This window comes from Raphanus sativus, chromosome 9, assembly GCF_000801105.2.
Source record: "Raphanus sativus cultivar WK10039 chromosome 9, ASM80110v3, whole genome shotgun sequence".
Taxonomy (NCBI): Eukaryota; Viridiplantae; Streptophyta; class Magnoliopsida; order Brassicales; family Brassicaceae; genus Raphanus; species Raphanus sativus.
In genome coordinates, this window is record NC_079519.1 from 20,213,137 (window position 1) to 20,240,430 (window position 27,294).

At 36.4% G+C, this 27,294-nt stretch overlaps 2 protein-coding genes and 1 long non-coding RNA gene across 6 annotated transcripts; 1 reads left to right on the top strand and 2 right to left on the bottom strand.

Moving 5' to 3' along the window:
* The first annotated feature begins 540 nt into the window (after nucleotides 1–540).
* LOC130500144 (uncharacterized) lies at nucleotides 541–1,116 on the top strand. The gene has a single exon (XM_056994876.1). It carries the CDS (start codon nucleotides 541–543, stop codon nucleotides 1,114–1,116), a length of 576 nt encoding a protein of 191 aa, XP_056850856.1.
* Nucleotides 1,117–20,668: 19,552 nt separating this feature from the next.
* Nucleotides 20,669–21,732, bottom strand: LOC108824844 (uncharacterized). The gene is made up of 3 exons (XM_018598221.2): nucleotides 21,417–21,732; nucleotides 21,221–21,283; nucleotides 20,669–21,134 (listed from the first exon to the last, which is right to left on the bottom strand). The coding sequence occupies exons 1-3, from the start codon at nucleotides 21,654–21,656 to the stop codon at nucleotides 20,739–20,741; spliced, it is 699 nt and encodes a 232-aa protein (XP_018453723.1). The 5' UTR covers nucleotides 21,657–21,732; the 3' UTR covers nucleotides 20,669–20,738.
* Nucleotides 21,733–24,732: 3,000 nt separating this feature from the next.
* On the bottom strand, nucleotides 24,733–27,075 carry LOC108836544 (uncharacterized). 4 transcript variants are annotated; one of them, XR_001947167.2, is made up of 5 exons: nucleotides 26,903–27,075; nucleotides 26,644–26,816; nucleotides 26,169–26,245; nucleotides 25,622–25,835; nucleotides 24,733–25,531 (listed from the first exon to the last, which is right to left on the bottom strand). It is a non-coding gene; the product is annotated as an uncharacterized LOC108836544 (long non-coding RNA). The 4 variants fall into 4 exon arrangements; XR_008938590.1 differs by having other exon boundaries at nucleotides 24,733–25,544; XR_008938588.1 differs by having other exon boundaries at nucleotides 24,733–25,835; nucleotides 26,903–27,074.
* Between the last annotated feature and the right edge of the window lie 219 nt (nucleotides 27,076–27,294).

Consider the following 27,294-nt stretch of genomic DNA (forward strand, 5'->3'; position numbering starts at 1 on the left):
ATGATTTTGTTGTTGCCACTCAGTCAGTGTTCATGTGTGGTTTCCTTCCTAAAGGAGTAAACTCTACAATCCTTGCACCGATTCCGAAGAAAACTGATTCATTGGAGATGATGGATTATAGACCCATAGCTTGCTGTAATGTGTTATACAAGGTGGTGTCTATGATTCTTGCCAATAGATTGAAGAAGATTTTACCTCGAATCATCACTCAGAATCAGTCAGCTTTCGTTAAAGGCAGGTTTGATGGAAAATGTTTTGTTGGCCTCGGAGTTAGTAAAAGATTACCACAAAGGTGATGTGTTCCCAAGATGTCTAATGAATATCGACATCTCAAAGGCATTTGACTCTGTTCACTGGGATTGTGTTCTGAAGAGTTTAGAGGCTTTAGGGATCCCATAGAGATTTATTCATTGGACAAGACTGTGCATCACTACACCGTCATTCTCGGCCTATATAAATGGAGATCTAGCTGGATATTTTCAAAATTCTAGAGGCCTGAGACAGGGATGCTCCATTTTTCTGTATTTTTTCGTACTATGTATGAATGTTCTCTCTCACAAGTTGGATAAAGCAGTTTGGGAGAAGAAATTTAAGTTCCATCCGAGGTGTAAAGCTTTGCTCCTTACCCACCTTTGCTTTGCAGATGATCTGATGGTCTTTGTAGAAGGATTAAAGGAGCCCATTGAGGGAGCTTTAACAATATTTGATGAGTTTTCTGTATGGTCTGGTTTGAGTATAAGCCTGGAGAAGTCTACTGTGTATATGGTTGGAGTTTCAGACGTTGAGAAGAAGAATATTAAATCAAACTTCCCATTTGCAGAGGGGAAGCTTCAGGTTCGATATTTGGGGCTTCCACTCATGTCTCAGGCGATGAAGAAGCAAGATTATTTGCCTCTGGTTGAGAGAATAAGAAGCAAGATATGTACGTGGACTTGCAGATTCTTGTCTTACGCGGGGGGTCTCCAATTGATAAAAGCAGTCTTGATGAGCATTGTAAATTTCTGGGAAGCAGTATTTAGACTCCCTAGTAAGTGTATGAAGGAAATTGAGCAGTTCTGCTCAGCTTTTCTTTGGTCTGGTCCAGTGTTAAAGAAAGTAGGTGCTAAGGTGGCTTGAAAACACATATGTAAAGAAAAGAATAAAGGGGGGGGGGTCGGGATAAGGCCTCTAAAGGAAGTCAACATGGTATATGGCTTGAAACTCATATGGAGAATGCTATCAGGAGATTCATTATGGGGAAAATGGATAAAGATGTACCTTCTCAAGCAGAAAAGCTTTTGGGAAGTCAAAACTAATACTCAAATGGGGTCTTGGATGTGGAGAAAGATGTTGAAGTTAAAGGAAGTGGCGAAGATCTTCTACAAAAAAGATGTGGGTAACGGGCGGCACACTTCTTTTTGGTATGATCTATGGTTTGATAGAGGAGGGATTATGGATTTAATGGGGGGGGGGATAAAGGGATAATAGAAATGGGAATTAGTGTTGAGGGCTAGGAGAAGAGGCAGGTATCGCTCAGCTGTTTTGAACGCTATAGAGACTGAGCTCACTATGCTTCAAGAGCATATTTGCAATACTATGGAGGACACTAGGTTTTGGAAATGGGATTCATGGTTTAAACCAAATTTCTCAACACACGAGACTTGGAGGTTGGTGAGAGAGACGAAGACTCAATGTGATTGAGCTAAAGGTATTTGGTTTTCTCAGGCTACTCCAAAGTTCTCTTTTATTGCATGGCTAGCGATGTTTGACAGATTGTCAACAATGGACAGAGTCTCACGATAGAATCATGAAGTAGATACTGTTTGTGTGTTATGCAAGAACGCTCCTGAGTCAAGGGATCATTTATACTTTGAGTGTTAGTTCTCTTCTCAGGTATGGGGATATCTGGTCAAGGGGATTCTGTGTAACGATTACACAACAGATCAATTGGTATGCAGTGGTCCGGTTGATCACTGACACGTCCATGGAAAATTAAAAAAAAAAACTATTTTGCATTCGCTATGCTTTCCAGGCAGCTATTCATACACTTTGGAGGGAAAGAAATAAGATCAAGCACGATGACAAACCCATGCCATTGTCAGCTTTGAAAAAGATGATAGAGAAAGGAGTCAGAAATAAATTAAGCCTAGTGAGAGTAAAAGGAAGAAGAGGTATGGAAGAGGTGCTGCAATTTTGGTTCAATACAAGATTGTGAATATTTTTTGGTGATAGGAGTCTAAGTGGTAATAGAGTCAGTTTGTTTATACAAAGGTGCACTTGATGTAAGAAGGTTTTTTGATGAATAAAATTAAAAATTCATTCAAAAAAGATATATTACGAGAAAGAAAAAATCAGATTTTCGGTTTGATTTTGCCTATAATTCAACCAAGATGTATTTTTTACTTATATCTACTATTTTGATACGTTTTAAGGTTAAACTTTATTTTACACTAAATTTTTAGGTTTTAAAGTTCTGAGGAGACGAAAGAATCTTTTCGAATTCTTATTTTTGTCTCTTTATGCAGATTCTAACAATGAGAAAATTGCCATTTAAATCTAACTTTCAAATTTGGTTTAAAAAAGCATGAACTTTCTCTTGAACCATTTAAAGCGCCAACTTAGCTTAAACAACCATTTTAAACCTCAATTAATTTGACTAAACCAAATTAAAGACGATGTTAACTCGGGTAAAGGATTGATTTAACAGAGTTAACCACCATTTCTGATTTCCGTTAAATCCCTGAAACTACATCGTTTTGACATTTTTAAAAACAAATTGTATCTGAAAAGAATCGAACCCGTGACCAAAGCTCACTCGTTGTATAACCACACCACTAACAATTTTGTTAACTTGAATAAATACCAAAATATATTATTCTTCTTGTCCGAATCATCTTCTCCCAACCTAAAATCCTAAATCGATTATTGTAAGGAGAAAATTTAAAGAGTGTAAATCCTACTTTCACGATGATACATTTGAAGAATGCCGACGACTGGACAGAAATACATGTTCTTTAATGAATGACCGGAGATTTCATGGATTCCGATGCGGATTTTCTCCGGTAATTTACAAATATTCTCCAGAGCTAGGAATAAGAGAGAAATGAAGAAGTGTTTGTGGGAGAAGGAGAAGAAGATGAAGAAGTCGGAACCAAGAAGTTGCATTGTTGAGAAGAAAAGCTTTAACTGATTAAACTGTGAGCTTTCATGGAGGAGGAGAAGGACGAGAAAACAAAAATGATTCGGACAAGAATAATAATATCTATTGGTATTTATTCAAGTTAATAACAATTGTAAGTGGTCTAGTGGTTTTGATATACAACGAGTGTAGCCTAGGCGCCACCTAGTTAGTAAATCGGGAATGAGTGATACAACTTTTTCAAATCCTTATTCAATTTAGAACATTACTCTCAATTCAGTATATTTATTTTCTGCTTAATTTAAAGAACCAAAACCCCTTTTTCCTAGTTGATTCTATTATCATAAACTTATATTGTCTAATCTTGGTGTTTGTGGATTTTCTCCCTTATATACTACAGTGATTTGATGCGAACTTGCAGTGTAGTTATAGAGTTAAAACTTTTAAGTTATCGATTTACTATTAAAAAATAATATGACCAATTCAGATGAAAATATGTTCCCTCGCGATGTATGCCATAATCAACCTTCTGGTTTATTTGTCTTTTAGATCGATCCTATGAAGTTTTGGCCAAGGGACCCTCTCAAACAAAACAAAACTAATTTGATGGAGAAAAATCGATCCTCTTAAGCCATAATTTTTAAAACATCAGATAGATAAGATAGCAGAACCAAACTTGCAATAATTCTAGTATTTTTCGGTCATACACAACATAAACACTACACAACAATACTCACAAGCAATTTGAGTTTTAAGCTTTTGTTTGTTGGATGCATGGGCAGATGACAAATTACCAAGATTATTAATATATTGGGGTCCAGCAACATATAGCTTTTGCATTATTAAAAAAATATTATACTTTTAAAGTTTTAATTGGTTTATGGTTGGTGTAACTCTCCCCAAAATCATATAAAATGATACAATTTAGGTTCGAGGTCAGGAAGATCACCCAATCCTGCCACAGACTTTTCCACAAAGAGGTCAATTTCATGTCATTTTGCATCATCATAAACCTTATCAGTAAAATTCCACAGCTTTTCCACAGTATCATACACCTTTTGCACGATAAAACCAGGGTTATCTCTGCGTTTTGGAAGTTGCTTATGATCTGGAACAAAATTCACCATGCATTTATGCATCACAGATTCTACTGGGAACTCATTACGATGGAAACTGTAGAACAGTTCACGTGTATCATTTACTTGCCAGTTTCCACCATCCTTTTTCTTTGCTTCTTCTTGATGATAAAACCACTGTTGGAAGATTATAGTGATGGAAACTTCATGGACATGGTGTCGCATTGGACTCCACTTCCTAGTCCTATCCTAGGAGAGATAGTTGCGATGCCGGACCAAACTGACAATGGTCTAAATCCAATCAGCAACGCCTTCCTTCCAACTAATCAGTCTGAAAAAAGACCCCGGTCTGGTCGAAAGAGTATCTGCAAGAGTAGGACGTAAGATTCCACCGCTCAGAATAGAGAACCTGAGGCCATCTGCTCTATTCAAGAACCAAAAAACTGTTCCTGGTGTCAATGAAATCTCTCCCGGATTTTGCTATCAATCCGGGAGAGATTTCGTTGATACCAGGAACAGTTTTTGGTTCTTGAATAGAGAAGATGGCCTCAGGTTCTCTATTCTGAGCGGTGGAATCTTACGTCCTACTCTTGCAGATACTCTTTCGACCAGACCGGGGTCTTTTTTCAGACTGATTAGTTGGAAGGAAGGCGTTGCTGATTGGATATAGACCATTGTCAATTTGGTCCGGCATCACAACTATCTCTCCTAGGATAGGACTAGGAAGTGGAGTCCAATGCGACACAATGTCCATGAAGATTCCATCACGTGAATCATCATCCTTCCATCTTTTTTTTGGGTAATATCCTACCCCCAAAAAAAAACAGAAAGTCTTAGTTGGAAGAACTGATAAGCATATATATACAAAATTTCAGCAGCACGTACACCAGTACCTTAATAATGGCAATATAAGGCTTTTGAGTATTGTCTTCTGAACGCAACAGCACCGCATCCTCCTGTGCAGGAAAGGAATGTCAGAGAGACTAGAAACAAAGCATCCAGGTGCAAAAGGGAAAGCATGATCTAAAACGAAAAACTTCCAGTCTTAAAAAGAGCATCTATGCCTAATAGAGACATCAAAGTTAACGCCCTAGATTCAACAAGTAATTAAACAAGGTGCACAGGAAACCCATAGTAATGCATCAATCTAGTCAAAACAACTCACCAGCTCGTATCTGTCACCCTTGTACTCGAACTACCCGTAATGAGTTCTTTTCCATCTTCCTCTACTCGCAACTTTAACCGGCTCACCAACCGGTTTCACGTCATCGGGCTTCACTCCCTCAAAAGGCGTCTCGTCGTCCTCAGGTCTCCTTGAGTTATGTCCCTGAGACCTCGTCTCCGCTACAAAGTCCTCTTTGTCGTCACTGGAGGTCACCTGAATAAACTTCCGACGCGACACCATCTTTCTCCCTCCTCCCTGTGTGAATAAGAGAACAGAGATAATTAATTAGATATGTTGTTGTTTTGTAAGAATATGATAGAACGTAGTATGTAACACACCTTAACCTCTGGGATTTCCAAAGGGGTTAAATAAATATATAGTATATAGATGCTGACTCATCCTAGATCTATTTCCAAAAAAAATGGTCAAGTTTATCAATTTGGGATATCTTTTTAAGAAAATAAGAATGGTCAAATTCTTATTTAGGAAAATTTATTAACAAAACCAAAATTGGTCAAAGGTCTTAGTAAAAATGGTCAACTTTCTCATTTAGAATATCTTATTCATAATAGATTTTGTCAAAGTAATAAATAAAATAAAAGGTAATCAGTAAACTACTATGTTTGTATGTAGATATTAGTATTTTGGTTCCTAAAAGATAAGTTTCAAAAAATACAGTCAAGACTGATATTTTTCACAACAGAAAGTTGATTAACAAATCATAATATATATTTTTAGTGTTTTAGTGCGTGTTTAATATTTTTTGTACTTTTTCCGATAAAAAATTATTGAGGTTCATCTTCGATTATTTAAATATACTTTAATATATTTTTACACAAATAAATTATTTAAAATTTAAGAAACCAACATATATCCAAATGAGATGTTACTTGAGACAGTGCCGGTAAAATACTTTCGGATGGCCAACGCAAATTTTTAACATATTTTAATATTTTTATCTATCATATATATTTATAATAGAAAAAAAAATTATATTAAAATTTCATACACTAATTCAACTGGTTAAAAATAAACTGAGTGAAATCAAATATATAGCAAGATTAATCAAAATTATAAACTATGTTTACACATATATAATATAGCAGTGTTTTTACTAGCTCTATCCTATGTTTGTGTCTTTTATCAAGTTAAGTATGTGTTTTGAATTCTTTTGGATGTTATTTGGTAGTTGTAGAGGGTTTAAGTTTACTTAGAACAAAAGAGTTTGAACTCAATAAAAAGAGAAATGAAAAATGCTGAATTATGCACATGCATCAGCAGTTTAGTAACATATGGAAGACTTCCCACACTGGGATTGAACTTAAGTTTGGAAACAAGATAAAGAATTGAATTCTCTTTCCAATACAATCGGGGTGAAGTCGATCTATCGGTTAAATCAAAACTTATGCACAAATTATTAAAAATTGGTATGTTAACTAATTTAATACAAGAAAAAAAGAAAAATATCATATTTTAAAGTTCTGAGGAGCATCGTGATATAAACGGTTCTAAGGAGACGAGAGAATCATTTTGAACCCTTGTTTTGTATATCTCTATAATATTATTTGAAAAGTTAGTTTCCTACGTGTCATATTCACGTTAACTCTCACGGTGGTTGATTAAATAATGAATCAAATATATATAATTATCATTGTTAAACATTTATTTTATTTTTCCTTTTCTATTTATGTTTCCTTTTTTTTCCTCAAATAACCTATATATAAAGAAAATTTATAAATTTAAAAAAGAAAATATCTTTTATATATAGTGTAATTCATAATAAGGAAATTTCACAAAATAATCTTGATTTTAAAGTAAAAAATAATCTTTCCTTTTTAAAAATAATCTTAACAATATAATATATATTTTTTTAAAGTATTAAGCATTTTATTTAAATCAATATATTTCTCATATTATAACAAAATAATTTAAATAGCATAAACTAAGATATCTTTAATGAATAAAATTTAATTTAATCTTTTTATGTTCCCTTTTATATTTTTCAGATAACATGTATGCCAAAGAAAATATTTATAAACTTAAACCAAAAATACTTTTGATATATAATTTGATTTCATAAATAGAAAATTTTAGAAAAATAATCTTGATATTAAAATAAAGAATTAATATTCCTTTTTAGAATGTATCGATTATATTTTTATGCAATTTTGTACCTATCATCACTTTATTTTTATAATTTTATTTGTGATAATTAACATATTCCAGTTTATTAAGTACTATAAAGTTAACATAATCATATGGCTATTTACAAATAGCTAATTCATATATATATATATATATATATACATCTAAGATGAAAACCAAACTAATGCAATGAATACAATAAATATGATTTGGTTGAATTAGATTAGAAATAGGTATACTTGAATTTAACGAAAATATGTAACACAATATACCCACAAATGAGTAACTAGACCAATCCAAATTATTTTATACAAATTCAAACATTAAATAAAAATAATATATTCTCATTTATTCTCAACATTTTAGTAAATAAATATGAAATTCTCAAATAATACTACAAATATATTAACCAACTATTACAATTAAGATGTAACTTTGAACCGATCCACACTTTAGTTTACTTTTAGTATTTGATTCTCAAAAACATATATTAAATCATACATAATCCTACTAAAAATATATATACAAATTTAAGGCAAGAATCAAACTATATGAAAATAACAAAATTAATCAAAATTTTAATCGGTATAACAAAAATATCTTAGTTGAATCGTAAAGAATGTTATCTAATAGATCCAAATAATAACCAAACAGTTGAGATATTATATATCTAAAACTATATATATAATTAAAATAACACAATGTTATTTTAAAAAAATCATGCATATTGATTACAATTTAAATAACAGAACAATTTAAATTTTTTTAAAAATATTAATAAACTATCATAATGTAAAAAATATTATAATATATTTACTTTATAAGTATTTATATCCGTACATGAGCACGGAAAAATCACCTAGTTTATTCTAATTATGCAGATTCGATCATTGAATTTGTGTTATTTGATTATGTTGAGTAGCATTATAGTTAGATTTTAGGTTTTCAAAGGAGACGAAGAGAGTGAATTTTGGGATTGTTTGACTAGAGAATACTATGAGCCGTTCTTGTAACCAGTTTTTTTTTATCCACCAGGTCTCCCGTAACAAGATTCCATACCACAAGTATATGGTGAACAATCTTATTTTTAAGAAGTAAAAAAATGAGATATTTCCTGTCTAATAGAACAAACACTAAGACATCTCTTTATCAAAACTCCTTTCCCATTGCTCAAGACATCTCTTTCAACTGAAGAACAAAAAAAAGATCATTTCATTCCATTTTTCTAAAATAGTGAAGGAGATCCAAAAAAGTGGAGAGAATCCCTATATGTTTTTTTTTCCGGTCGATGTGAGAGTGTGAAAGAGAGCAAATAAAAAAAAAGATGAAGCAGAAAACAAATTCGGTACTCTCCTGGCGCATGAGTGAGGGAAAAGGTGGTCGGATCTCCGATGTGGTACAAAACAAAAGAGTAGATTTAGAAGACCAAAGAGAACAACAGAAAAAAAAAACTATATGATCAATTATCAAAAGGGTTTTTCCCCACAGGTTACACATCATATTTTTCTATTGGTTTCAAGAGCCTTAGCTGTTTTTCTTTAAAAGATCCACTAACTCAACCTTTTTTTTTCCACCAAGTTTTTTTTTAATAAAAGATAAAGGCCTAAGCCCAAACAAACAAATTACAAAGTCCACACCTACTGGGCATAACAAACATTCACTCAACTGGCCTCAAAGCCCAATTTGAAGAAAACCCTAGAATCTAAGCGTGTGATCAACGATGGCTGCCTCGCAGAGCTGTTTTTGAAAAAAGCGGACACGTGTCGCCATCCTCGACGTCGAGGGACACGCATCGTGAGGACCACCGCATCACCACCGCTTAACGCCATACCGGAGATCTTATCCTCGAAACACCGGACCACACCGGAACTTCTGAACTCCTCTTCTCTTCACCGCGAAACTTACACACTCGGGAATCTATTATCGGAGAGATTCCAATCGCCATGGCGAGATCTCCTCCGCCATCGTTCACCGCAAACCACCCAAGGAAAAGCTTCGCACTCGACATCACCCTTTCCAACGGAACGCTTCACTCATCCTCCGACGAGATCTCCTCCAGAAAGATAAAACCGGAACCCACTTCAACTCGACCAAAGATAAAAAAATCCTAAAACGCAGAGCCGGCAACGGTGGCACACTAGGACCTCCACCTCTTGGAATCTTAAATCGGCGACATAGAGCTGAAGAAGCCTCCACCTCCCAGCAGCTTTGACGGCGACGGCGAAACTGTAGGAGCCTCCACCACCATCCCCTCCCCCCCCCCGGAAACTTGAACGGCGGCTACGGATCTATATGAACCTCCACATCCCGGAAATTTCACTTCAAACCCAAAAACCAAACAGAACAGAGACAAAGAAGCTTCACCCTCGAAACTCAAACATGCAAAAAAAAAAGGAAAAGAGAAGATTCATAACCGGACCGATGGTGGCTTTAGGAGCCCCGCCGTCGGGCGGAGAAATCTCACGGCGCTTTTCTCTCTCTAGTTCTCTCTCTAACTCTCTCCCGGATCTATAATAATCTGACAATAATTTAATATTGATTTACCACTAATTCAACCAAAACCTATTTTTTAATAAATATATACACAACTCGCCTCTACCACAGAATCTGAACAATAACTTATATTACTAGATATTTTTTGAACTAGACTATGTTACTAGACTATCTTACACTTATAAAACCAAAGACACAGATTTGATTTGCAAAGTGGTGTCAAAAGATAAGAAGGAAATCACAAGATCACATGTTTTTCCTTATAGCGGTGATGATAAATTATATGAACCATGTGTCCTTGTTAGATCATAAGAATTCACCTGCAAAATCCATATTTTTCACATAAAATGTGTACTAAACTAAAGAATTTGTGTTTATTTTTTTTTTTTCTTAAAAAATGTGTTTATTTTCTTTGGTATGCATTATAATTTTAAAACAAAAAGTTTGATAGGAAATGAAATAATTTTAATTTTCGTAAATACATACGTCATATAACATGTGTTAGTAAAAAAAATACATATGAAAAATGATATTGTTTATGAAGTCAACCTTTGATATTTGTTACATGAACACAAAATCTTTATACCTATGTACCTTATATTAAACACGTCTTTGGTCATTGCATAATTTGTTGCCGGTAGTATGTCGGGAAACAACCAAGGAACGTGGGATCCTTGGACACCATATGGCTGTCTTTACTTCTACTTAGGTCAGGATGGTCCTTCTACACTGGGTATTCCATTATTTGCTGCTGTGGCAGAGGTTTGGATTGGTGACATTTGGCTTCTCCCTTCAACTCGTTCTGAAAGACAGCTTCAACTTCTTGCATATGTTACTACCCTATCTTCCTCAGTATGCTCCGACGTACCAATCTGATCAGTTTCAGGCATTCTGCAGAAGACATTCGTGTCTAAGGCTGTATGGAATGAGATTAGACCCTCTAAACCATATGTGACTTGGGCTTCTTTGGTATGGCACAAAGCTACAATTCCTAGGTATGCTACTACAGCATGGTTATTTCTATTGAACCTCAATCCCACCCTTGGTTGTATACACAACTGTGATGTGGTCTCCCTTACCACTTGTCTTCTCTGCGGAATGGCAAATGAATCCCGTGATCATTTGTTTTTTGAATGTCATTTCTCCTTGGAGCTTTGGCAGAAAATTACAAACAGACTTCAGATCTCTCCATCTCCCTCATCGTGGTCAACCACTATCTTATGGTTGCCTATTGCTCATGGGGACCCTCTCAGGCACTTGGTGTTGATACAAGGTTGGCAAGCTGCTCTTATTATCTCTGGCTAGAACTCTGATGGAGAGCGGAAGCTATAAAACCTAAAGATCAAGGGTTTGATCGATAGATAGGTAACGTGGTCTCGAAGTTTAATTCGAAAACGGGATAAGGGCGCCAATACTTTTCGCAGTGTTCGTGAGAACTCTTAGGGTTGCGAATACTCTTTGCAGTGCTTTGAGAAAGCTCTTTTAAATAACTAGAAATCTTATTCAAATCTATCTATCTTATAAAAACCATAGGAGAGTTCTTTATATAGAACTCTTAAACCGTCATTAAAAATCCTTTATCTAATAAAAAGGCAAAACATAAACCTTAAGTAAAAAGGAAATAACTATAAAAAGGAAACTTGACGTTTAAGCTACGATGCTGCTGCATCAGGTCCCGCCGGGTTGGAAGGATTCGACCACGAATTGAGGACGTCATTTTCCCCATGATATGGAAAGATGTATTTGACTTTGAAAACGTTAGACGTGCGCAAATGCAGTGGTAGCCAAACTTTGTAAGCATTAGGATTAATGCGTACTAAGATCTCAACGGGTCCGATCTTTCTCGACTTCAGCTTGTTGTATTCTCGAACTGGAAAGCGATCCTTCGTGAGAACAACCCAAACAAGATCACCAGGTTAAAGATTAGTTCACGCCGTTTCTTATCAGCATCCTGCTTGTAACGAGCTGTAGAAACCTGCAAGTTATCAAGAGCAAGGCGATGTGTATCTTGTAAGTCTGTCACAAAATCAAATGCTTCTCCATGGACTCGAGTGCGATCCAGTAGTGTGGTCATGTCAAGGGGAGCTCGAGGAATAATGCCAAAGACCACCTGAAAGGGTGAAAAACCCTGGCTACAGTTAAAAGCGTGATTATGAGCGAACTCTGCCCGAGGAAGCTTGTCATCCCAGCTTTTAAGATTGTCACCCACTAAGCAGCGAAGGAGATTCCCTAAAGAGCGATTTGTGACCTCTGTCTGACCGTCAGTCTGTGGATGAAAAGTAGAACTCATATCAAGACTCGTACCAAGCATCTTCCAAAGGGTACGCCAAAAATGTCCTAAGAACCGTGTATCACGGTCAGAAACAATTGAAAGAGGTAACCCGTATAACTTGTATATTTCACGGAAGAAGAGAACTTCAATGTTGACAGCGTTGGAGGTCTTCTTACAAGGGACGAAGCGGGCCATCTTGGAGAATCTATCGACAACGACAAAAATAGAATCGTTTCCCCGTTGAGTACGCGGAAGACCGAGAACAAAATCCATACTAACATCAGTCCACGGTTGAGTGGGAAGAGGTAAAGGAAGATAAAGCCCCGCGTTTGATGCTTTGCCCTTGGCGAGTTGGCAGGTGTGACAACGCTCGACAAAACGCTCGATGTCCCTACGCATGGACGGCCAGAAGTACGAAGAAGTAACCAATTGGATAGTGCGGTCTCGTCCAACATGACCCTCGTCATGCAATTCCTGTATATAATCTTCATATGTAAACTGCAGTCAGGAATACACACACGAGACCCCCGAAACAAAAAGCCATCGTGAAGGGTGTAGTCTTTAGACACGCCATTCGTTGCCTCGACGAACACGCGACTGAAGAAGCTATCATCCGTGTATAAGTCAGCTAACATAGAGAATCCAAGAACTGATGTGTGCATGATGGTAAGAACGTTATGCCGCCGGCTTAAAGCATCTGCCACTTTGTTAGTTTTCCCCGACTGGTGACGAATAGAGAAGGTGAATTGTTGCAAATACGCGATCCAGGAAGCATGACGTGAAGAAACTTTTGCTTGGCTATCAAGGTGTCGCAAAGCGTCATGGTCCGTAAATAGAATAAATCCCGATGGACCAAGTAATGGCACCAGTGTCGTATAGCTTGAACAATTGCATAAAACTCCACGTCGTAAGTGCTATAACGAGACTTAGCACCGGCCAACTTCTCACTATAAAAAGCTATTGGGCATCCACGTTGATTTTGGACAGCACCTATGCCTAGTTTAGACGCATCACAATGTAACTCAAAGGTTTCTGAGAAGTCTGGCAGTACGAGAACGGGCGACGTCGTAAGCTTCTGTTTGATAAGCTCGAACGCTGTTGTAGCTTCAGGCATCCAATGAAACCTACCCTCTTTCATGCAACTGGTGATGGGAGCCATAATAGAACTAAAATGGCTAATGATAGTGCTCAAATTACCCAGTAGAGCTTACTCTCTCAAATAAGAGGTACAGCTGTAGTACTTAGGGATCGAATCACGAGGAGCTAGGGAACCAATTAAATAAAATCTACTAATCAATCCTAGGCAAGGTTGGTTTATATGATAGAAATGAAAATAACAAATCCTAAAATGAGCAAGGCAGTTGCTCTAACTAACAATATGAAGGGTTGTTTAAATAAGATAAAGAGTGCTAGACATAGGGTTTCTATTCAGGAATGGAGATTATAATCTCTATAAATGCTTTAATAAGTTTCTTGCATGATACTATAGATCTCAGCCGCTTAACATATGTGAATGAATCACTGGTTAAAATATCTAGATCTCTTGCCACACCTTTCGCATGATGACACAGAAAAAGAGTCGGTCGATATCCTTTTGAGATATCGAGCGATACACCTTTCGCGGCGCCGATCGATTTACCAGTAGGGTATCGATCGACGGCTTCTAGATCTGCCTAGGCGCGAACCGAATATGACTGCGAGGTCTCAAGGAGGAACTGTCGTTCTTCTCAACGGGAAACAGGCATCGCTCAAATGGATAATTCAAGATAATCTAAGATCCTAGTGATCTATGTTCTAGTTAGCTACTCTAAAACAAGCATAGGGTACAATCCATTTGATGAGTATCACAACTTAGCAATTATAGTTTGGGGCTAATCCCACAAACCTATTTAAACCCTAGATCTAACAAGTAGACTACTCAGACATAGCTAAGCAATTCATAACAATAGATAGATGAAAGAATTGCATAGATAGAATAAAGTAGAAATACAAAAGGAGATGAGAAATCTCTCCAATCTCTCTCAAACAAATAAAACTCTAGTCTCTCTCTCACACTCTCTGTTTTGGTTGTGAAAAGCTTCAAGCTTCAAAGGGTTTCAAAACTTGCCGTCAAAAAGACTTAGCAGGAGTATTTAAGCATTTCCATTAGGTTAAAAACTCGTCAAGGGCAATCTCGTAATTTGGTGAAGTCTTGGTGAAGTAATCGGCTAAACCATTTCGTCCTCGATATCGATCGACAACACTGAATGTGTATTGATCGATTATAATCTTCTATTACGCGGATCTTCTCAGCTACATCAATCGACAACTCAGGATGAGTATCGATCGATTGTAATCGCAATGTTGACTTCCGACTTAGTCTTGAATGGTCAACTCGGATGTATCATCTCTTGTACTCCAAAATGCTCCAAAAACATCACTTTCTCACAAAATGCTCCTGAACCTGAAAACATACCTAACAGGCTAGAAAACAGATTAAATATATAGTAAAACACTAGTATACCATGGTTAAAAACGGGTGAAATCCATGGTATATCAGCTAACAAACCGTAGATAAAAGGAAGTCAAACCATGGAAACTGCGAATCTCAGTTACGGTCGTAGGAACTGGCCATGATCGAACCGCTTCAATCTTGGATGGATCCATTGCTAGTCCTTGCCCAGAAACGACATACCCAAGAAATAACACCTCAGGTACACCAAACTCGCATTTGTGTCTTGCGGCAAACAATTTATCCCGTCGCAACACGCCAAGAACATCACGAATATGTGCCAAATGTTCCTGAATGGAGGAACTGAAGATTAGGATATCGTCAAAATAGACGACAACAAATTTGCCAATAAACGGTCGGAGAGACTGATTCATGATACGCATAAAGGTGCTTGGTGCGTTGGATAACCCAAAAGGCATCACCAGCCATTCAAATAAGCCCTCACGAGTTTTAAACGTTGTCTTCCATTCATCACCAGGACGAATCCGTATTTGATGATAACCACTCTTGAGATCGATTTTAGAAAAAATCGAAGCTGAACCGATTTGGTCTAAGAGATCATCTAGACGTGGGATTGGAAACATGTAGCGAACCGTAATCTTGTTAATGGCTCTACTGTCCACGCACATACGCCAAGTCCCATCTTTTTCGGAATGAGAAGAGCTGGTACCGCACATGGAGATAGGCTTTCGCGAATATGACCTTTGCGGAGCAAGTCCTCGACTTGTCGACGAAGTTCTTCATGCTCATCTGGGCTCAACCTATAGTGTGGACGATTAGGAAGAGTTACACCCGGCACTAGATCGATGTGGTGTTGAATATATCGTAACGGAGGCAACAATGTTGGCAACTCCATTGGGAAGACATCACTAAACTCGTCTAAAACAGCGTCAATGGCACGAGGCATCGGGGAAGAGAGAGACGAAGGGGTTGGGGCCGTGACCAAAGCAAACTCCACACCTTCTTTTTGAAACTCGGACTTAAATGTCTCATCAGAACAAATTAAAGACGCCTGCTTGTGAGGCAGAGCCGGTGATAATGGTGGATTGGTGGGCGTCGGCGCAGATAGTGATGTAGGTAAGTCTTTAGACGGAAGTAGGAGAATTTTGTGAGTGTCCCAGGTGAATTGGTATGTATTATCAGCTCCGTAATGTATTATCTTGCGGTCATATTCCCAAGGTCAGCCCAGTAGAAGGTGACTAATGTCCATAGAAGCTATGTCGCAGTAGATACAATCCTTGTAATAAGGACCGATGGAAAAATGGATAAGAGCACGATGAGAGACACGCAAAGTAACACTCTCGTTAAGCCATCCTAGCGTGTATGGCGATGGATGTACTTCCCGAGTGATTCCAAGTTTGTCAACTGCTTCTTCTGAGATAACGTTTTTGCTACTCCTAGAGTCAATAACAAAAGTGCATATGCGTCCCTTGATAGTGCAAGTAGAACAAAAAATATTTGTGCGAAGCCACTTGTCGTCCTGAAGCCGTGGTGTGAGACATGTACGGCGCACAACCAGGAGATGCCCACTATCTCCCGCGGTAGGTTGGATGTCTTCTTTATCTTGGTCATCATCTTCCTGAGAATCATAGACATCAAACTCTTTTGCAGCCTCATCCACAAGCAGGCCGCGTCGTGCATTATGAGGGCAAGCAGACATTCTATGACCCTGTTCGCCACAAGAGTAACACCTCAGAGCTGTAGGACGCGTAGATCTCCGAACTTGTTGTTCTTCTTGGTTCACTGGTTTTTGCTGTGAACTCGCGGCGTCATTGGGTTCTTTTAAAGCTGTCGGTGTGGTGCTACTCGGTTGATCTTGACTACGAGTGCGGTTGGACGAGGAGGACCAATTAGAAGTTCGAGATTGTTGTTCAAAAGACGCAGCGCGTCGGTGAGCTTCACCAATTGTTGATGGATCGAATTGTGCCATAGCCGTCTGTAGTTGGGGGCGTAGGCCGCCTATGAATCGTGACACGAGTTGAACTTGACGTCATTAAGCTCATTACGAGTCAGTAGGAGTGAAAATTCCTCAGCGTACTCGTCGACATTGTGGTTGCCTTGGCGCAAGTTCTGTAGCCTTGTGTACATGGTGCGTTCATAATTATGGGGAAGGAAAGTTTGACGTAGATGTTTCGTCAACTTTTCCCATGACTGGATCGGAGGTTTCCCCGTTTGAGAACGAGTAGTTTTCAGCTGTTTCCACCAAGTCGCGGCGTGACCACTAAATCTCATGGCGACGAGAGAGACACGACGAGCCGGAGGTACCTGTTTAAATTCCAGTATTTCTTCAACCGCTATCATCCAATCGATGAGATCATCACCCTTCAAACCACCATGAAATTCTGGAATGTCCACTTTAAAACTATTTTCCCATCGGTGGTCATAGTTATTCCGACGCATATCATCAAGAAAAACGCGGCGATGTTGATCAGCCTCATCTTCTTCGGCTGGGAATTGCTGCTGATGTCGTTGTTGCTGTCGTTGGTCTTGGTGTGGAAGAGGAGGAAAGTATTGCGGAAGTTGTTGCTGGTGTAGTGGAGGAGGAGCACGAGGCTCTCGCTGGTTTTGTTCAACGAGGGCTGTGATTGCGGTGGTTAAAGCGTCGAGACGACTTGTCAAGGTTTCCCCAAGATGCAGAATTGATGCATGTGTCGCCGTTTGACTCTCGACGAGTAAGGTTCGTAACTCCGTTGCATCCATAGAAGCTCCTTGTGCCGTTTTCTTTGTCATGATCACGAGAGAATAAATTCCCGGAACGTACTGAATCTGATACCAACTGATGGAGAGCGGAAGCTATAAAACCTAAAGATCAAGGGTTTGAACGATAGATAGGTAACGTGTTCTTGAAGTTTAATTCAAAAACGGGATAAGGGCGCGAATACTCTTCGCAGTGTTCGTGAGAACTCTTAGGGTTGCGAATACTCTTCGCAGTGCTTTGAGAAAGCTCTTTTAAATAACTAGAAATCTTATTCAAATCAATCTATCTTACAAAAGTCATAGGAGAGTTCTTTATATAAAACTCTTAAACCGTCATTAAAAATCTTTAATCTAATAAAAAGGCAAAACATAAACCTTAAGTAACATTTAAACTACGATACTGCTGCATCAAACTCAATGCTTGAATGAATCAGAGTCACTCTCCCCGGCCCCTCAGGCTGTTGCTTGTAAAGCCATTGACACTGTTGCTGACAAGTGTTATGCTCTCTGCTCTCTTGGTTCAGTCAGAGGTCCCCTTCTTCGAATTTGGCAACCACCGTGATAGGATGCTACAATTCATTATTTCCCTTCTGAATGATCTTTATCACTTTGTGATCCCTCTCTTTTTTCTCTTTTAATTATGTAAGTTGCTGTGTTGCTTCCATGTATCCATTTTACTATTAGTGAAAATGCTTATAAAAAAGTATGTCAGAAAAAACATTGAAACAATAATATCAATTTGAGCGCGCCTTGTGGTCCGGGCCTTTCATGAAACATATTTCGGATTTGATCCTCCTTATGTGAAAACTAAGTTATATTGTTCTTCTCACCACGATCTGTATGAAAATCTGTAAGAGGATCTGTCGTGAACTATACTTTTCATTTGAGAATTAAGCATTTGTTTTTAATAAACCCGGTTTTAAACTTTTTTCGAAAAAACAATAATATCAAACCGCAAAAACGGTCCAATACCATCAAACATCGATAGGAAACAAGTTTTGTAATTTTATATTTCTCTCATAACAAAACAAATTTTGTAATTTTGTATGTCTCATAGCAATATGCAAGTGGGCATGTGTCCTAACCATGTAACCTGTCAGCAACTCATGAAATCAAACAGCTTCCACTAGCAACACTAAAACCCTGTCTCTCTTCCGCTCCTCTATATAATCGCAAACATCAACCTTTACATCAGGGAAAAGGTCCAGGCTTCTAAAGATACGTGATATGATAGAAAAACAATTTTAGTTTTCTATACACATAATATCAGTGGCGGATCTAAAAGTTGTTTTGATCCGGGGCATATATATATATAATTTAAAAAATATATATATCCCTTATATATTAAAGAAGATGCATTGTAATAAATACATTCACACTAAACTTGACACATGTCATACGTAGAAGCATTGTAATAAATATGTTTACACTAAAATGGATACATGTCACGTGTAGAAGCCAAACTCTATATAAATATGTTCACACTATTTAATTTTCGTTTTTAATATAAAACTCACATGCATGATTCCAATAAAACTCATTTTATCCGATTTTTTTGAATCAAAATAAATATCGAATCGAAAGCAAAATTATTTTTATTGTTTACAGATAGAGCTGCGTAAAGTATTCATAAATTTTGATTCGATTCGTTATCCATTTTGATTCAAACAAAAAATCAAGATATTTGTGTATCTACGAAGAAAATCAAAATACTAAAATGCAATATCCATAAAAAAGAAGCAAATCACAAATACCAATATTTATAGGAACGAATATCCAATTTGATCCGTTATTTGCATATATATATGCATATATTTAAAGAATTATATAAGTTATATATTATAGTTTATATAAATTTTACAATATTTTTATTTTTAAATAATTTCATTTTAAGAATTTTATTTTTTATGTGTTATTTTGAAAAAAATATCATTTAATTTTAATTAACAGTATCTTTATGTATTTTTCAACCATCTTTATATACTTTACATACATATACATTTGCATATTAATGTGAGCACATGAGAACTAAGTATTTACCACAACTGAAATATTTAATTTTTTTGAAGTTGAAATATTTTTTTAATGCTTCTTTCAATATCGACCAAATTAAAGTAAAATGATTTGTATAAATAATATATGTTTTCTTTTTTTTAACTATTATCCATTTAGAAACTATAATATGGAATTATTGGTTCGACATCACGCCTATCTAAGATTCATAACATTAAAAACGAATAAATAATTGTAATTTTTGATTATCACAAGAAAAAAAAACTAACCAGATCAAACATTTTAACCTTACAAACCAAATAAATATTGATTTAAAATGGAAGTTATATTTTGAGTGATTAAAACCAACCTAAAACTAAACTGATATCTAGATTAATATCTTTTTTAAAAAAAAATAACAAAACTAATAATCACATTCCGCGCAAGGCGCGGGTTATCACCTGGTATTTATATATAATTTATGAACAATATCAACAGGGGCATTTGATAATTTTTTGTGGGCAACTGCCCCACATTTTGTCCATGTACCTTCGTCAGTGCATAACACAATACACGGAAACCTAGCGAAAGGAGGTCCTCGTGTTTCCTTTGTGAGAAGAAGAGACGGAAATCAGTAAGGCGAAGTCAGGATGATTTCTAGACGCGGCCAGATCAAATCGCTGAAAGCTACAACCGCTTTGCACTCTATTATTTCGGTTTTATCCAAGTCTAGATGATGATGATAATCATCGCCAATTCACCATAATCATCTTGGGTGTTATTCTTAGGGTTCACGTGGGAAAACCAAAAACCCTTTTTTCCTAGCTTGACTCTATTACCATTGACTTAATATTGTCTAATATTGGTCTTCTTGGATTTTCTCCCTTGTATAGTATACTACTGTGATTTGATGCACACTTGCAGTGTAATTATAGAGTTAAAACTCGTAAGTTTTAATTTTACTATTATAAATTAATATGACCAATTCAGATGAAAATATGTTCTCTCGTGATGTATGCCATAACCGATCTTCTGGCTTATTTGTCTTCTAGACCGACCCTATGAAGTTATGGCCCAGGGACCCTCTCAAACAAAATAAAAATGATTTGATGGAGAGAAATCGATCCTCTAAGGCATAATTTTTAAAACATCAGATAGATAAGATAGCAGAACCATCCTTGCAATTATTCTAGTATGTATAGCAACATATAGCTTTTGCATTATTAAAAAAAAAAGATTATACTTTTAAAGTTTTGATTGGTTAACGGTTGGCGTAACTCTCCCCAATATCATATAAAATGATACAGTTTAGGTTCGAGGTCAGGAAGATCACCCAATCGTGCCACAGACTTTTCCACAAAGAGGTCAATTTCATGTTGTTTTGCATCATCATAAACCTTATCAGTGAAATTCCACAGCTTCTTTTCCACAGTATCATACACCTTTTGCACGATAAAACCAGGGTTATCTCTGCGTTTTGGAAGTTGCTTATGATCTGGAACAAAATTCACCACGCATTTATGCATCACAGATTCTACTGGGAACTCATTACGATGGAAACTGTAGAACAGTTCACGTGGATCATTTACTTCCCAGTTTCCACCATCCTTTTTCTTTGCTTCTTCTGGACGATAAAACCAGTGTCCCAGTATCATCATCCTTCCATCTTGTTTTTGGGTAATATCCTACCCAAAAAAAAAAACAGAAAGTCTTAGTTGAAAGAACTGATAAGCATATATATACAAAAGTTCAGCAGCACGTACACCAGTACCTTGATAATGGCAATATAAGGCTTTTGAGTATTGTCTTCTGAACGCAACAGCACCGTATCCTCCTGTGCAAGAAAGGAATGTCAGAGAGACTAGTAACAAAGCATCCAGGTGCAAAGGGAAAGCATGATCTAAAACGAAAAACTTTCAGTCTTAAAAAGAGCATCTATGGCTAATAGAGACATCAAAACAAGTCACCAGCTTGTATCTGTCACCCTTGTACTCAAACTGCCCGTAATGAGTTCTTTTCCATCTTCCTCTACTCGTAACTTTAACCGGCTCACCAACCGGTTTCACGTCATCGGGCTTCACTCCCTCAGGAGGCGTCTCGTCGTCCTCAGGTCTCCTTGAGTTCTGTCCCTGAGACCTCGTCTCCGCTACAAAGTCCTCTTCGTCGTCACTGGAGGCCACCTGAATAAACTTCCGACGCGACACCATCTTTCTTCCTCCTCCCTGTGTGAATAAGAGAACAGAGACAATTAATAAGATATGTTGTTGTTTTGTAGAAATATGATAGAACGTAATATACATATCCACACACCTTCTTAACTTTTGGGTTTTCCAAAGAGGTTAAATAAATAAATATATATATATATATATATATATATACTGACTCACAGTTTTATAAGCCTAGATTTATTTCCAAAAAAAATTGGTCAAGTTTATCAATTTGGGATATCTTTTTAAGAAAATAAGAATGGTCAAATTATTATTTAGGAAAATTTATTAACAAAACCAAAATTTGTCAAAGGTCTTAATAAAAATGGTCAACTTTCTCATTTAGAATATCTTATTCATAATAGATTTTGTCAAAGTAATAAATAAAATAAAAGGTAATCAGTAAACTACTATGTTTGTACGTAGATATTAGTATTTTGGTTCCTAAAAGATAAGTTTCAAAAAATACAGTCAAGACTGATATTTTTTCACAACAGAAAGTTGATTAACAAATCATAATATATATTTTAGTGTTTTTAGTGCTTGTTTAATATTTTTTGTACTTTTTCAGATAAAAAATTATTGAGGTTCATCTTCGATTATTTAAATATACTTTAATATATTTTTACACAAATAAATTATCTAAAATTTAAGAAACCAACATATATCCAAATGAGATGTTACTTGAGACAGTGCCGGTAAAATACTTTCGGATGGCCAACGCAAATTTTTAACATTTTTTAATATTTTCATCTAACATTTTTAAGATTCCAGACCACAAGTGTGACAACCCGTCTTATCCATCGGATCCCAAGTTCACAGTCCTTCAAGGCACCGACCCTAACCCCTCTATTATGAGTTCTCATTAATTCCATAATTAGGTTGTTGGTGAAATTCAAACCCATGACCTCACCATTTAACAATGCTCCCATAGGACAAGTTGTCACCAATTGACCTGCAGATCAATTGGTAACAGCTTATCATGTGGGAAAATTGTTAAAGGGAGAGGTAATGGGTTCGAACTTCACCAACAACCTAACTATGGAGTTAATGAGAATTCATAATAGAAGGATTGGGGTCCGTGTCCTGCAGGGCTGAGAACCTGGGGTCCGATGGACAGGACGGGTTGTCACAATAAAAGTGGACTTTTAATGTGACAACTTGTCCCGTGGACCTCACTGTCCCATAGACCCCTGGCTCACAGCGCTGCAGCACACCGAGCACGCTTAACTCTAGAGTTGTAAACGGATGTGTGACGGAAAAGGTAAATCGACTTTGGTGACATAGGTAGCCAAATCAATTCTCTTAAATCTTTCCACATATCACAACTCGGAATGTTACAACAAGTATATGGTGAACAACAATAAACCTTCGCACTGAGAAAATATATATATGAACGTGTTCCGATTATTGTATTCAAATCCTTTAGTTCAAGTCTGCCTTTAAACCCTATAAACAGAAGAGAAATATTCAGATCGACACTTTTTTTTATAACCCAGTATCCGACCATGCCATTACAGGAATTTTTTTTAAGCGTCCACTTAAGGGTCCCTGGTTACGCGAAGTGGTCTGGAGGACGAGAAAAGCTCATGTAAATTCTCTCGTGGCCAACGCGGATCGAAACCAGGGCGGGCACTCCAGCCGGAGTTCCTTTACCACTAGGCCAATACGCGTTGGTTATTCAGATCGACACTTAGTGAACAATTCATGTCCCCGCAGCATGAGAATCATAGGCTTGTTTGCAGCTTTAAGAAATTGCTTCTCCTTGAATCTTAGGTTTTTGAATAAAATGTTCCAATATCTGCATAATTTGAAAAATCAGTTCAAAAAAAATATATCTGCATGTGGTATGTAATCTTTTCAGAAGTATACCGAAAACTTAGAGAGTATTTCCTTTTCCAACACATTTGGAAGATCAGACATTATCATTTTTAAAAGAAATAGAAGAGGTTTTTGTTGATTCAAAATCTGACATCAGCATTGATCTTAGAAACGCTGTTAAAGATGTAAGGTTAGTGGCGAACCTAGTAAAGCCAAGAAGGTGGCAAGTGCCCCCACAAAAAATTCAAATTTTGCATAATAAACCTGAAATTTTAGTTTTTTTCTCTTATAAAATATCATACCTTACAGTAAGGTGGATTTATTTATAAGTATGTTATATGGATCCATTGTATCTTATTTTGCATGCATCTATGAATAACTGACATATTAAACTATACGACATTTGTTAAATAATATAGATATGAAGTGGTTGTTGAAATATTAAAAGGACATTTTCTTTAAAATATGTTTGAAGGTTTTAATTAGTGATATGAATTTTGTTGTAGATCTTCCGTTAGTGGTTATGTATATAATTAACTAGGGTAAACCCGCCCTACGGGCGGGTAAGCAAATAAACATAAAATATATAACTAATTTAAAATTTAATAAGAATTTATAACATAAGTGTACTCTTGTAACATTATTTTATTGTTTTTAATTATTTTTACATACCTTACATTTTAAGAAATCATGAAAACATAATTTATAAGTATTCTATTTAATTATGAGATTAGGTAGAATATTATTTTTGAAACTGCAAGCATTAAAAGAAAAATATAGAATATTTTCAATTTTGTGTTCCATCAAATATACTGATTATTTTTATTTTTAGAACTATTATTTAAACAAAAAAATATAAATGAATTTTTCAATTTTGTGTATCAATGGATTTTTGAACAATTGGTGCAAAAATAAACAGCAATTATTTGATGATCTAATATTTTGAGCTATTCACTAATTAAAATAAATTATTTTAAAACAAAATAGCTGAACTAATCAATTGGAAATTGTAATTTTAGTTATACCGTAGTGATATAATGCTTACTTATATTCTTTAATATACTTATTCTAATAGCTGAGTTTTTAATATATTTTTAACATATGTAAAGGTCATACTACTTGGAGAACATTAATTTAATACTTATCATTAGCTCTTCGTTGTTCATATTGTAAATTTACGGTTGAGATGTGGTTGAACAAATCTTATTCAAGTGTGTGGATCTATGATTGATTTGTTTTTGGTTAAAATATGAAATACTCCTATGAAAAGTCATTTATATAAAGGTGAATATTTAGTGAGAGAATGTATAAGTTAACAGATATTGATTAATAACTTGTGGTTCTTTTGACAAATGCGAGAAATGGAATTGTTTTCAAGATTCATTATTTCAGCTCTTAAAGACAGATGTTCTGCTATGATTTCATCGGGTTTTCCACTTGTCCCCGTCTTGCTAATTTCTGGTTTGACCCTCCATAAGCTGTGAAAACCCGGAAGTGACTTCATGTCCCATCTCTGTTTCTCTTCAAAGACTTGGATTTGTTATTGTCTCTGTCATCTCTTTGTTCTCATGACTCTGCCGATGAGACTACCAAGCTCCAAAGAGTGTATTAAAATCTGAGAAAAGCACAGAGATTCCGTCATCTTGTTCCGTCGATGTGTTGATGCTGTTCAACGTTGCTGATAACAAACATTCGAGTGGTAATGGGTCTATCCAAGTAGACCTCTTTCAAACATGTTGAATCTCACCAATGAGGCAATGACTTCAAGATCAGTCATGAAACAGATGCTAAGATTTGTGTTAATGAGTTGGTGAGAAGAACGATTTCTTGAGCCATAAGCTCATTTTCTCCCCACATCAAATCTGATCCTTGATGCTCCATGATTTTGTTTTCTCAAGTCATTCCATAGATATCTTGTGCGTAAACCAATTCTAATCCTTCCATTGGATCAAACACAGCCCTGAGAAAACCAACAAAACCAATGTGAGGAACAAAGTTTTGAAAAGAGAAATGATCACCTCATAGAACTTCCCTCCATCTAGATTCATGCTCATCTGTCCACAAAATCTAAATTTTCAGGATCAAAGTTATTATTAAGATTAATGCATGTCTTGCATACATATATACATCGTTTGTACTGATACCTTATTTGCAGTAAAGATAGGAGGGAGTAAGGGTAAGGGCATCATCACCAGCATGCCTGAACTCCTGCAACTCCTTGAAGTTCAACCTTGGTTTCACCCACACTTTTTGCTTCATGAAGCTTCTTCTTCCCAACCCTAATAATCTCCAGCTTGAGATGATCTGCTACATCTTTTCTTTCGCGTTCACCACCCACACAAACTCGACTGCTGCATTCTATGATTTTGAAAAACCAAGAACACAAAACTTTTACTCAATAATCAGATCACTTCCAAAACATAGCCAAATAGATCTATATAAAAGTACTCAGCATCCCCATAAATCAATTCCCAAAATCTACACTTATCCTATTGAAAACACTAAACATGTGAATGGGTGGCAGTAACTGAAAGTAAGATAAATAATTAAAAATAACAAAAATTGGTGAAAGTATAAGAATCCAAAACTGAAACTTAAAACTAAAAACTTAAAACAATTTTCCTGAAACAATGACCAAAGCTTTCATGTCAAATCCAGTCACCAAGTGCATAAACTGATTTAAGATCTTACCTTCAAGCCTTTCCACTGTTTTGTGAGCTTTTTTATACTTAAACCTAACAATAGCAAAATCACGCGAATTACCAGTCCTAAAACAACAAAATAACACGTATCAATGAAGAAAAACAATAGTTGTTTTGATTACAAAGACATGAGACCATTGTTTCTCACGTACGTACGCAACACAGAAAATGCACAAATTTCTCAGAAGAAGATAATCATGACCAGTTTTACAACGGTGAAAAATGTTTAAGAAAAACATCCATTCTCACGAATTAAACCAACTAAATAACTATGCCCATGAACAAAACTGCAAAAAAAAAATTCTAAAGAATTTAACCGGTAAAATCACTACCCTCATGAACAAAACGTAAATAAATAAAAAAATCAAGTTTGTTATATGGATTCAGGACGGTGAAAACGGCAAAAAAAATATATGGATGAAAGAACTCTGTCCATGAACGAAAAGCAGAGTTAAAAAAGCTACCTGAGAATCCAGTAGCAGAAAGCTCTCCACCACGGCGGACATTCTTGGCCTTTCAGAAACTGAGCAACTGGACTTGAATAGTGGAGGAGGAGCGGCACATCTGCAAATCAGAGAGAGATACCGAAACGGAGGAGCACCTGCCGGTTCTCAGGTCAGAGAAGAACAACTTGGAGCTAGCCATAGAGAGAGACGAAGAGCAAGAGTCAAATACGCAGAGAATTCAGAGGTTGCGAAAATGGAAAACGAATGAGATACAAACCTATTTATACACACAGACGACCAATCAAAGACGCTGGGAGTAACTACGCAGTAATCACAACCGTTACAGAAGCACAATCGACATATCGCCACCTGAGAGGTTCAGAGGAAGCGAAGAGGAAGAAGTGAAGAGGGATTAGGGTTCATGCAAAGGTATCTGGGCCGCAGAGACGAATCGCGAGACAAAGCCCATTATGAAGTAACGTCAAAATCAAAAAGCTCAGAACACAGAGTATCATTAATCCGACGTGTCGTTGCGAGAATGATTGAATTAGTGACGTGTCGTCCTAGGTGGACACCCCAGGAGGGATGAAAAGCTTCTTTTATATATAAAGATGGTGAAACTTCCAAATAAAAACAATTTTGCAACACGTAATGACATTGTTAATAATA

Coding starts and splice junctions, on each gene's coding strand:
- LOC130500144 (XM_056994876.1), top strand. CDS start 541: ATGAATGTTCTCTCTCACAAGTTGGATAAAGCAGTTTGGGAGAAGAAA.
- LOC108824844 (XM_018598221.2), bottom strand. CDS start 21,656: ATGGTGTCGCGTCGGAAGTTTATTCAGGTGGCCTCCAGTGACGACGAA. Junction 21,284..21,416: donor AGGGTGACAGATACAAGCTG/GTGACTTGTTTT, acceptor TTTCTTGCACAG/GAGGATACGGTGCTGTTGCG. Junction 21,135..21,220: donor CTTATATTGCCATTATCAAG/GTACTGGTGTAC, acceptor TTTTTTGGGTAG/GATATTACCCAAAAACAAGA.